General features: G+C 41.6%; 1 protein-coding gene and 1 long non-coding RNA gene across 3 annotated transcripts in view; one reads left to right on the top strand and one right to left on the bottom strand.

Annotated features, from left to right (window-relative positions):
• Nucleotides 1-4,947: 4,947 nt before the first annotated feature.
• Nucleotides 4,948-10,123, bottom strand: LOC110580365. Of its 2 annotated transcripts, XR_002480333.1 has the most exons (4): nt 10,067-10,123; nt 9,386-9,558; nt 6,952-7,029; nt 4,948-5,086 (listed from the first exon to the last, which is right to left on the bottom strand). It is a non-coding gene; the product is annotated as an uncharacterized LOC110580365 (long non-coding RNA). The 2 variants fall into 2 exon arrangements; XR_002480332.1 differs by lacking the exon at nt 10,067-10,123 and having other exon boundaries at nt 9,386-9,603.
• Nucleotides 10,124-10,650: 527 nt separating this feature from the next.
• Nucleotides 10,651-12,714, top strand: part of SLC30A7 (solute carrier family 30 member 7) — an 82,365-nt gene continuing 80,301 nt past the window's right edge. Inside the window, exons 1-2 of the mRNA XM_021690272.1 lie at nt 10,651-10,919; nt 11,138-11,239. Of these exons, the coding sequence (XP_021545947.1) occupies nt 10,840-10,919; nt 11,138-11,239 (182 nt within the window). The 5' untranslated portion in view covers nt 10,651-10,839. The remainder of the gene's footprint in view (nt 10,920-11,137; nt 11,240-12,714) is intronic.

Below are 12,714 nucleotides of genomic sequence, written 5' to 3' on the forward strand. Positions count from 1 at the left end.
ATTCTAGCATCTTCTATACCAGGGGTTTTCAACGGGGGACGACTCTGTTCTCCAGGTGATACGTGGCAAAGACCGGAGACATTTTGATTGAGGAAGAGATGCTACCGAGTGGGCAGATGTCAGAGTTGCTGCTAAAATCCTGCAATGGACAGGACACCCCTCCAAAGGGAAGAATTATCCAGCTTAACATGCCAGTGATGCTGAGGTTGAAAACCCTGCTCTACATATACTTTACCTGACACGACGTACCTGAACATGATCGGGGGAAGGACTGCTAGCCAGGTGGCTTCTGAAAACCCCACTACTTTGGTTATACTCAAACAGTCAGGGATAAAGCCAGGGCTCCAAAACTGCCCCAGTATTTATATGCTTTACTGTACAAACACATAAACTGAAAGACAGCTCGGAGCTCTAAGTCACTTCCTTACTTCATAAAGAACTCAAGGTCCAGGCATAAGGAACTTGCCTAGGCTCACGCATGCAGCACACTAGCAGTAGAACCAGTGCAAGAATCTAGCTCTCCTGATGGCAGTCAAGGACTCTTTCCACTGTGTCGTGCTAAATTCTGCAAGGATGTATCAAAGTATCAGTACATAAAACTGTCACTATCTGTCCAATAATATAAATATTTATACTTGGTATGCTGGGGTATATTTTACAACTTTATTAAGATTTATTTCGTATATCCTAAATTTCACCCACTTAAAGTACAATTGACTCTTGAATAACACAGGTATTAGGGGCACCAACCACTCCACTCTGCACAGTCAAAACCCCTTGTATCACTTTTTTTTTTTTTAAAGATTTTATTTATTTATTCATGAGAGATAGAGAGAGAGAGAGGCAGAGGCAGAGGGAGAAGCAGGCTCCCTGCGGAGCAGGGAGCCCGATGCGGGACTCGATCCCAGGACCCCGGGATCATGACCTGAGCCGAAGGCAGACGCTTAACCGACTGAGCCACCCAGGCGTCCCCCCTTGTATCACTTTTAACTTCCCCAAGACTTAACTACTAGTAGCCTACTGTTGACCAGAAGCTTTAGTGTAACATGAACAGTAGATTGACACATTTTGTATGTTATACGTATTATATACTGCATTCTTAAAGTAAGCGAGAGAAAAGGAAATGTTATTAAGAAAATCATAAGGAAAAGAAAATCCATTTATAGCACTGTACCATATTTACTGAAAAATATCTGCACGTAAGTGGACCCGCGCGGTTTAAACCCATGTTGTTTGAGGGTCAACTAAACACTTCAGTGGCTTTCAGTATATTCACAGAATTGTGTAACCATCACCACAATCTAATTTTAAAACATTTTCAACATCCCAAAAAGAAACCCCAGACCCATTCATTAGCAGTCATTCCCCCCTTTTCTCATCTCCCCCAACCTCACCCCCCCTCCAACCAGGCAATCTCTAATCTACTTTCTGTCTCCATAGATTTGCCTATTCTGGATATTGCATATAAATGGAATCATACAACATGTGGTCATTGTGTCTGGGTTTTTTTCCCTTAGCAGAATGTCTTCAAGGTTCATCCATGTCATTGTATATATATATCAGTACTTCGCTATTTTTTTTTTATTGCCACATAGCATTCCATTCCTACATAGATATAACACATTTTGTATATCTATCAGTTGCTGGACTTTGGGTTGTTTCCACATTTTGCTATTATGAGTAATGCTGCTATGAACATTCATGGACAAGTTTATATGTGACCGTATGTTTTCATTTCTCTTAGGTATGTAATTAGGAGTGGAACTGCGGGGGTCACTATGTCAGAAATTTTTTAATATCTGATAATTGAATAGCTTTTGGAAGAGCATTATTTGAAATGTTAAAAAATTTTTCTTAAATGTGGGTATAAGAGTAAGAAAGTAAATAATGCAGTCTATAAAGCAACAGTTGCAAATTCTCTAATGGGTGTCTCTAAATGGACCAGGCAATTTGAATTTTCAAAGACACACTAGTCAGTTATTTACTTATATCATCTCTCCAAATTCCCTAGAAGGAATGCTGCTGAATGAATAATTCTTTTCTCAGGGCTAGTTCCTTCAGACTGAAAAAGCAGCAATTATCCAGACTGAAGCTGAAAACAAATATGCCAGAGCATAGTACGAACAAAGATTAGTTATGTCCTCTGACTCATAAAGTAGAAAAGCAGGGAGCAGCCTGACGTCGTACACGGAGAAGCTGTCATTTTCATTTTGATGCCACAGATGGCGGAGGAACGATCACTATTCTGCCATTTCACTACTAGATTTGTCTCATGTTGTACAGATTGTTTTCTCCTCTGGTTCATCCTGCAAAACATGTACTTGCCTAAAAACTGATGATTATAGAATACAGATGCTCAGAAAAGGGCCCTCAGCTGCCAAGACGTAAAATCACCTCCGGAAGGGCATGCAGAGGCCAATTCAGAACCTGGGCTTTCCTTCCGTGAACATGCAAGAGTTGGAAGAGACAGCTATGCAACTGATGAGCAGTTTCTGACCAGGTTTCTAGCATGCAGATGACACACACTGCTCAATCCACGGCAAAGGGACACGTAGTGCCAAATTTCAGAAGGACTTTTCTCTTATGGTACCGACAGCCAGTGTTCTGGCCTAGGACTCCATGTGTCGGTACATGCTATTTTCTCCACCGACAAAGCCCTTTCCTGTCCCCACCTGACAAACTCTTACTCCCGGGCCCCTCCGAAGTCTTTTTCAAACATCCCCTCCCCTGCGAACATGCCTCACACTCTCCATCCTCAGTGCTCTTGGGAACTCAGAACATAGTGTCACTAGCCTTTGTTTCCAGGTATTACAACCATTGACTATGCTCCTTTTTGAGTCTAACTGTATTTGGAAGGCAGTTTCCATTAGTCTTTGTCATCCAGAACAGTGCCCGGCCCATTTTTTGAGTAAGTGCTCCCAGCTCTTTGTGGTTAAATGGGGTGAGGGAATCTCTGTTTAAATGGTCTTCAACTCCACAAAGGATAAGAAATGCTTGAAACTAACAGAACAAACTTAAATTAAATGCGAACGAAGGCCCAATTAAGACTAGACAGTACCCAAGAAACCATTCCCTATGTGAAAGACCTGAGTTATCCCCCATTTGGTGACTAGCACAGCCAGTCAGAAATGTGGTCTTAAGCACAAGCCACTTTTCTACTTTCAGTTCTGTGGTCAAGCTACTTGATAAATAAAAGACATCCCAGAACTCTTTTTTTTTTTTTTTTTTTGCATCTTTTCAAAGATATTCTGCATTAAAATACCTTTGCACATCCTTGTTTCTATGGAAGCTCTTAAAGAATGAGCTGATTTGCCTTGGGGGGAAATCATCACTTCTTAGATAATATTGTCCTTGTGAATTTCCCCAAACTTTTAGGAGCTAACAAAAATTAGAAGCTAGATGACTTAATCTGGCAGGCAGCATACAGGATTTAAACCAACAGAAAATAAAATCTTACCTAGTTGAGAAATGAAATTTTAGTTTGGGTCCAGGAACTGACCCAAAAAACCCCTTAGACTTCAGGACGATTGGCAGAAAAAGAAAACTAAGTGAGAAAACACTGCTGCCAAGTGTCATTCACTATTGCCCATAGTAAGCCTCTTCCATTAAAATTTCAAGCCACATACACTAGAATTTACTTCATGACTAAACACAAAATGCCAGAAATAGCACATGAAAGGTCACTTTTCTTTACAAGTCTTTTCCAGGTGCTATCTGGTATTCTGGGAAGAGTTTTGCCTTTCGTTATTTTCCACATATTCAAGAAATTCATTCTTTTCACTGTTATTTTAGAAGTGCCATACCACTTTTCTCATCCTTTACCAACTGCTATCTTCTGCTTCCTAAGTGATTTTCCCTCACTCTTCCTCCTGAGGAACCCATCTGTTCTTACAAGGCTCTTCCTAACTCCCATTACTTTCTTCACAGGTCTAAATACATCAAAATAAGTTAAATGATTTTGTGTTACCAATAAATATTCTTTATTATTCGTATTTAGGAATAGGACATTATTTAGGAATAGGAAAAACAGGAGTAGGAATACACTTATAGTAATAATAAATAATAAAAGTGTCCATAGCGTGGGATTCATCTTGTGGTTCTGCTGTACTTAGGATCGATTGTACAGTGTTGAGAATGGATCATTTAGATGACCACAATCTGGATCAACTGGGTCGTGGATTGGCTATTAGGATGAATGCAATCAGTCTTTTCTAGTCACAGTATAACTGGTTACATATATAAGATCACTGATAGCCAATTTAAAGCTTGTTCTTTAGAAGGCTTAGTTCTGGCCCTCACTGCATTTTGAAATTGTAGTTCCGAAACAGTATTGCTAAAGCAGGTTGATAAATAGCTACATTTACTGCAATATCGCATTTGAATAGATAGATGCTGTGACAGGTCATTTCTCACTGCAGGCTGTAAGGAAAGAATTTCCGTACTGAGCACATTCAAGATCAAGTCCTCCTGTTGGCAGCCAGGCAGAGTGAGCCATTCCTTTATAGGTAAATCCAGTTAGAGGGAACACCAAGGGCAGCATTTAAGGCAGGGATAACAGACAGTAAGTACCTGTGTTTCCACTTGCCTGTCCACTCCCACCCCTTTATTCATAGCAGAAGGTGCCCACAGTCCTGGCATTTTTTTTTTTCCTCCTAAGCCTGAACAAAACATCAGATTCCTTTTCTATACTTCCTCAGACAGGTACTATCAATTAGCTGGATTTGCTTCATTATCGCTGATTTAAGAGGAAATGATGTATAAGTATCATGTGGGACATTTTTTTTAAAGTACCTCCTCCTTTAATTCAGCCATTTGTTACTGAGGCAGACAGTGAGCTCCTCTCTACCCTCGAAGCGCCCAGGTTATGCTACATAAAACTATGCTAGATAAAAGTTCGCTTTAGCCTTGCATCTTTCTCCTGGAATTGCCAATTCATTGTAGCTATGATGAAGATAATGATGATGATGTTTGGAGATGACCAATTCCATGGACATGTATTGGACAGGAGTAGGAATGGCCTTATTTCTAAGAGGAACATCCACGACTTGTAAGGATCCAAGGAGTCAATGCATCCTAAGAAGAAAGCCTAGAAATAGAAAAGCATTTTTAGCTCAGTACAGTGCCATGCAAAATTAGTTCCAGAAATGGGTCAAAAAGAAACCAAGTACATCTGCAAATATATTGCTTTTACCATTCTAGCATAATAGAGCTTTTCATTTGAACTTCTGTTTCAGTCACAGGAAAACGGACAGAAGGCAAGATTGTTAGGCAACGGATCTCTGGAATATTCTATGGAAACTTCTCTCTTTTAGAAAACAGTGGTGTTCAGCAATAAACTCACATCCCAAAATCGCTAAGAGAAAGAGATTTCATACATATGAATTATAATTTATAAATAGTTTCAGATATCAAACCTAACATCAAAGCAATCCTGGCTCATACAAGCTTTCTAACTTTATTAGAGGAAGGTCCGAATCCCCATGGTAAATATCCATCAGTCAACAAACACTTACAGGTACTTACCCCGTGCCCAGCACTGTCAGGCACTAGGGATGGTAATGCAAAGAGCACCCAGTTCCTGCCCTCACAGAGCTCAGCACTAGTAATGAGAACTGTCAGACCTCTGCCATCTGTGTGTTATATAATATCTCAAATCAGTAAGGTTTCAAATCTTTAGAGACAAGGAAATTAAAATATATCCACCCCATTTGAGAGATGGGATAGCGGAGACTGAGAATATGAAACGATTTTCCCTGAGCCACAGAAAGAGTGGTAGGTCACACCAAACTCCACACTTGTGCCACTTCGTATTTTCAGTGTCTTGTGTAGTCTCTTATCTTCAGCTTTGTTCTAGTCTACAAGAATATTTCAACTTTATGGGTATTGGCTTTATTCCGTAAGCTGAATTATTTTGATGGGTTAGACTAAGGGAGGCCTTACAGTATTTTCGAACAGACCCTGGCTCAAGTAGGAACTTTTATTTCCAAGGAAACAAGAGTACCTCTAGAGGAAATAATTCTTCTCAGATAAAAATATTGGTACAACACTCATGTGCACAGCAGCATTGTTCACAAGAGTCAAAAGGCAGAAGCAATCCAATATCCATTAACAGAAAAATGGCTAAACAAAATGTGATTTATACATGAAATACTATTCAGCCTTTAAAAGGAAGGAGATTCTATCACGTGCTATACCATGGATGAACCTTGAGGATATTATGCTAAGTGAAATAAACCAGTCACAAAAAGACCTTATAGGAGATATCTAGAGGAGTCAGATTCATAGAGACCAAAAAGTAGAATGGTAGTTACAAGGGACTGGGGGAAGGGGGAAATGGGGAGTTGGTTAATGAACATAGCATTTCAGTTCTGCAAAATGAAAAAGTTCTGGGGAATGGTTGCTCAACAATGTAAATATTCTTCTTCTTTTTTTAGATTTTATTTATTTGTCAGAGAGAGAGAGAGAGAGCACAAGCAGGGAAAGCAGCAGGCAGAGGGAGAAGCAGGCTCCCCGATGAGCAAGGAGCCCAATGTGGGACTCGATCCCAGGACCCTGGATCATGACCTGAGCCGAAGGCAGACGCTTAACCGACTGAGCCACCCAGGCATCCCAACAATGTAAATATTCTTAATACTACTAAACTATACAGTTAAAAATGGTTAAGATAGCAAATATTATGTTATGTGTATTTTACCACATTTTTAAAAAACAAACAAAGGGCGCGTGGGTGGCTCAAGTTGGTTAAGCGACTGCCTTTGGCTCAGGTCATGATCCTGGAGTCCCGGGATCGAGTCCCACATCGGGCTCCCTGCTCGGCAGGGAGTCTGCTTCTCCCTCTGACCCTCACCCCTCTCATGCTCTCTCTCTCATTCTCTCTCTCAAATAAATAAAATCTTTAAAAAAATAAAAATAAAATAAAAAACAAACAAAAAAGCCCATATTGGTACTTACCTCATTATGGTAAAGTTTTAACTTCTTAAAACTTTTCTTTATGACTTCTGTAATTGATAGGAACAGGATCTCTTGGTGCTATTAGGGGAAATCAAAGATTCTTCTGTGATGTTTTTGTCAATCATCAGAAAATTTTTAAAAATGCTTTTAATGCCATTGCCTATAGGCTTCAGATTATTTTTAGAAATTAAAATGAGGTATTCTGTGTTCTAAAAATTGCATTTAGGCAGAGAGATAGATAACATCTTCCCGTGAGGTTGGAGCTAACCCTGCTATATTTGTGTTTTCACCTTTGGGAAATATGCAGAAGCAGAATAAACTCATATCATCCCCCTATCTAATGTGTTTATACATTTGAAACCTATACGCTATAGATATGTGCCATGGAGCAAAACCTTGGAACGCATTAGCAATTTACACTTATATTCGATTTCTAGATTTTTAAGAATCTGTAGTTTTATCCACCATCATCACAGCTTCTTTATCCAGTCGAGGTTCACGGGGCATTCAATTTGAAGCATCTAAAAAAGCATGGGGTCTAAAATAGGGCTGCAGCTAAATGCCAGGGTTGATTACTGAGGAATGACAGATGGCATCCTTCCTATTCCTTACTGACTACTGCCTGAAAGGAGCTGGAACCCTGACTGGAGATAAGCATCTGTCCCTTCATTCTCTCTGCATTCATTTCTCACAGTCCTCAAGCACATGTCTGAGAAGCTGGTTTTTTCCTGTCGTATAGTCTGCCTAGTTAATCTAATGCAATTAATTAGTAGAAGATGATCTAAACAAATATTTCAAAGTTCAGGGTAGAAATCCATTTATTAATTTTAAAATGTTCATTACTATATTTTATAATCTTAAAAACCCCATTTAATCTTTTAAGACATGAAGGAATTAAGAGTTACGATTGGAATCTTTCAAAATCCTGCATCTGTAATGACCACCTGAATTGAGCAGAAGAATCATTTTTGATTTTCCAAAATAATGTTCTTTTTTTTTTTTTTTTTTAAAGATTTTATTTATTTATTTATTTGAGAGAGAGAGAATGAGAGAGAACACATGAGAGGGGATAGGGTCAGAGGGCAAAGCAGACTCCCTGCCGAGCAGGGAGCCCGATGCGGGACTAGATCCCGGGACTCCAGGATCATGACCTGAGCCGAAGGCAGTGGCTTAACCAACTGAGCCACCCAGGCGCCCAAAATAATGTTCTTTCATTAAACAAGTTATTGAAGGGGCAACAGGATGGCTGAGACAAAAGGCTTGGTATATATCACAAGGTTCACTGAGTGACAGTTGTCTCCCTTTGATACACCAAGGGCATACCTTGTGCACATCTTAAACATCACACAATTCTAAAATCCTGTCACCCTCTCTCCTCACATCAACTTCATCCCATAAAATTCTTCCAGGGAAAGAACCTGGACTTAACTGGCTTTATAATTATTTTCTTCCTCCCACCCTGTGCCCGGCACAGAGCCTAGCAGATAGTAGACACTCACTCATTAAATGACCGCTGAATGAAAGAAACTAACTTTAACTTTGATATGACAATATATATTGGTCAACATATATGGAAGAAACATTATTTCAGAATGACAAAAGAAGTGAGATGCAAACATTTTCCACTCATAGAACTTTTCCTCATTTAACTAGTGTCCAATTTCTATTTCCAATAAAATGCCTTTAGTATTGAAGTTAGGCTGCAATTTGGGAGTCCCAGGAAACCAATATAACTGAAATTAAACTTCAATTTCTCCAACTTATTTCAAAAGTATTTGAAAGGAGTAATGGGGTAATGCAGATTTCTCCATAAACCAGCTGAGCAATTTCTCGTTCACAGCAATATAGGATAAAATGCAGAATTCATTTTCAAAAATGGAATGCAAAAATACAGGCTCAAATTGCAGTTGACCTTGATGAATTAAGAGAATACGGGAAATCAGTTACTGAAATTTGGTTATTTCTATATATCTCCCCCCCCACTCCCCAGTTACATCATATTGAAATAAAGCCGTTTTGGAGAAAAACCCAATTACCATGGAAATATTTATCTTTAACCTAGTTTGCAACCACTTAATATTTCCCCAACAGTGCAGTAGAGTAAAATTTAAAGTCTATGGCTCATATAAAAGCTTCCTAAAAAATATAAGTAAATTTTACTAATTGAAAATATTTCTATGTTTAAGTTAAAATAATGAAACATAGGCCAAGAAAGGCAAAGAGAAAATACTCTTTACAGAACTTAATTTCTGGAATCTAGCTGTTTTACACAGCAGTTTTAATTAACATGAACAATGAAAAAAATCCATTTTCAAAAATAAAGACAACAAATCACTACCCCACTCACGCACAAAGTTCCAAGAACGAGAGCAAAACATGCATACATCCTCACTGCAAAAATTTTTTAACACGAGAGCATTTGCTATTTCCTTACCTCGAGTGCAGAAGATTGCAGTGGGGCCAGCCGACTTATTTGCTTGCAGCCTGGTTCTCATAAAACGGAAGGGGCGTCTCGCTTGCTCATTTTTTGTTGTTGTTGTTTGTTTGTTTGTTTGTTTCTAAACCCAGCAGCGTGCATCTACCCTGCCTCATTCGCTGAATGATAACCTGGAAAAAACACCGCCCGCAAAGTGAGAGCCTGAAGCAGGGACAGTCCCCGGGTGGCCGCCCCTCCTTCCCGGTGACGCTCCACTTCCTGTTAGACTAAAAGGCAGCTCCCAAGAAGCTCGGTTTTGTAGTTTCCAGCCCACTTCCAAAAGCCAATCCTCCTTTTCCCCCATTTCTTCCCCAGAGTAACAACTTTTAATCATTCACGTGATGGACCACCTGACCTTATCCAAACAATTTTCCGGAAAGGCGCCCGCAGGAACGTTCCAACGACTGTGGGTGCCCAGGACAAGCCCGAGAGCTCCTCTCTCTGCGCCCCGCGCGTCTTCGCGCCCCACCGACCAGTCAGCTCCTCCAGCACCTCCCTCAAATGCGCAGGGAGGTTCTGACAAGAATTACAGCCGCGGCTGCGGCCCCCGGGATGACCTGGAAGTGAAGGGGACCTGCACGAACTCGAGAGTTTCGGGGGCTTCGGCGGGTTGAGATTGTCCGGGAAGCAGTGCCTTACCCAAACCTCATTTCCAACATGGTCTCGTAGGGGGTTCCTTTAAAGGGCTTCTTCTGGATTCATTTAACGTTCTTTCGAAAGGCATGTGTTGACTGCCTCACACTTGGCAGTACGGAAGGCCAGGCGCTGTTCTCCGGGACTGGATTACTAGGATTTGGGTGACCACCGAGTTCACCCAGCAAAACTATCACTTGCGCTTCCCGCGGACTGGCGGCTACAGAACACGTTGCCGCCTGGGTTCTAAAGCATTGCCATCCCCAACACCGGGATTTAATGCTAATAGGGGGAAATAGCGAAAGGGCAGGCGCTGGACCCCAGCGCATCCGGGAACATCCGTGGTAGGCGGTCTGGGTGGGCGAGAGCGGGCCCTCAACCTCCCAGCCATCCCAGTCTGTGGGCCGTCACTTCAGGATTTTCTTCGTGCCTACATCCCAGGCCGGCGCATTAACTACCCAGCAGTTGCCACTTTTTTCTGCCCCCTACTGCCTCCCCGCAGGTCCCACCTCGCTCCCGCCGTAAGCCCCGCCCTCCGCCGCGCAAGCCCCGCCCCCGGGCCCGCCTCCCCCTTTCGCGTCCCAGGACGCGTTGCGCGCCCCGGGCCGGAAGTCGGCGAGTTCCCGGGTGTGTGTCTGTGTCTGTCTGTGTCTCGAAGCGGCGCGCGGCCCGGGACAAACGCTGGGGAATCCCATCTGAGGCGTCACCACTGTCACTACCATCACCCACGGAGCCACTTCTAGAGGGGAGTAGACCCGGCGCTTCGCCGGGCAGAGAAGATGTTGCCCCTGTCCATCAAGGACGATGAATACAAACCACCCAAGTTCAATCTGTTCGGCAAGATTTCGGGCTGGTTTAGGTGCGGGTGCTATTTTTGCGGGAAGGGGGTATCCGGCCGAAGGGGAGAAGGCCCAGACCTAAGGATAGCCCGAGGTACAGGGAGGGAGCGTCAGGGACACCTTCCTTCCCTGTGAGGAAAGGAGGTTTGGACTGGGAGGGTCTTGAAAGGGGACCCAACCTCCGGGTCCTGGCACCCCTTTGACTCCCGCCTCTTCTCCACTGTTATCACTCCCCCAGGTCTATCCTGTCGGACAAGACGTCCCGGAACCTGTTTTTCTTCCTGTGCCTGAACCTCTCTTTCGCTTTTGTTGAATTACTCTACGGCATCTGGAGCAACTGGTAACCAAAGGGGGAAAGGCAGGGCGGAAGCAGGGCGTGGGGGAGACGAAGCACTGTTTGCTTAGTGCCACGTAGCTCCTCACCAGGAGGTTCAGGTCTTGCCTTTGCCATTCAGCTCTGCTGCTGAGTTGCTTTCTCAGTTCCACACCAATCTGGCAAGGCTACATTGAAGATCCGGGCCCCATCGTGTGCGGTAGCATTAAGGTTTGGGTCCCGCCTTCCCACCCCTCCCGTCAAACAAGAGTGACAAGTCTCTTTCATTTTGTCTCATAGTCATCCTTGACTACAAACCTTCGCTTTGCTCACTTTCTTGGAATTGGGAGAAACCTGTTTCCTGCCTCTTTGGGGTGGGAGTGTTCCTTGCTTCTCTTGTGGGGGAGTGGCATTTGGATTTCACCCTTAAGATTCCGAGAGGGAATATCTGAGATGTTCAACTTAATTTATTAGGTCTTGGAATGGGAAAGAGCTTTATAAAGGGGATATCCGGAGAAATATGTGTCATTCTCGTCTCTTGAATTTTATGCTGCAACTGTCGGATGATTTTCCTCTGATCTTGACTGCAGTAGAAAATCCCATATAGTTTTCTACAAACTTATATCTCTTGAGTTGATGGGTTTCTGTGCCATCTTTGGGTTTGTTTGGTTGGTTTTGAAACTGCTTTGCGAAGAGGTAAATTCAGGGACTCTGGAAATGAAGTACTATTATCTGGGTATTTGCTGTTGAATAACTTAGGGGCTTGTAAAATTCTTCAGCTAACAATAAGATCATTACACTTCTAAGTGTGTTGAATGCTCTTTAAATCTCACACTCATTTGAGAATCTGATAAAAACCAACACTCAAAATTTTATATAAAACTTCATTCAGGGTGATACTGTGTTCCTTGAAATACATCTTGAACCCCAGCTTAAGAACCTATGCCCTTTATAGTTTATTTTCTATTATTTAGAGTTAGTCTCTTTCCTTTATAGTCCATTTTCAGAGAGAATTGCTGTCCTTGATCTTTATCTCTATTGAGATTGAAAAATGACATTAAATAAGATCACCATTTTTTGTGACATTTACATTTTTATGTGAAAAAGTGGACTTCTTTTCAGTTCAGATGTCAAGTCAATTTTATAAAAAATAGGTTATTGATTTAGTCACCCCTTTAAAAGGCATATTGAAACATAATAAAATTTTAGTATATATAATAACCATTTTGAATCCTCCGGGAAGTAGATATACGTATCCCATAATAGGACTATCCTTCAATGTATTTTGTATATTAAAAGCATTATGTTGTATTGTAATAATCATGCTTTATTATAAATATACAGTATTTATAATATATTTTGCTCTTCTTAAATTATGCCATATTGTGGCATATGTACTTGACTGTATCAAGACTATAACTTGGTTTGCATATGTACACTTTAGCTACAGTTACTTTATATTACAATACACTATCTTTCAATATGGCCTTCCATTGCATAAA

This window comes from Neomonachus schauinslandi, chromosome 4 (genome assembly GCF_002201575.2).
Source record: "Neomonachus schauinslandi chromosome 4, ASM220157v2, whole genome shotgun sequence".
NCBI classification, from domain to species: domain Eukaryota; kingdom Metazoa; phylum Chordata; class Mammalia; order Carnivora; family Phocidae; genus Neomonachus; species Neomonachus schauinslandi.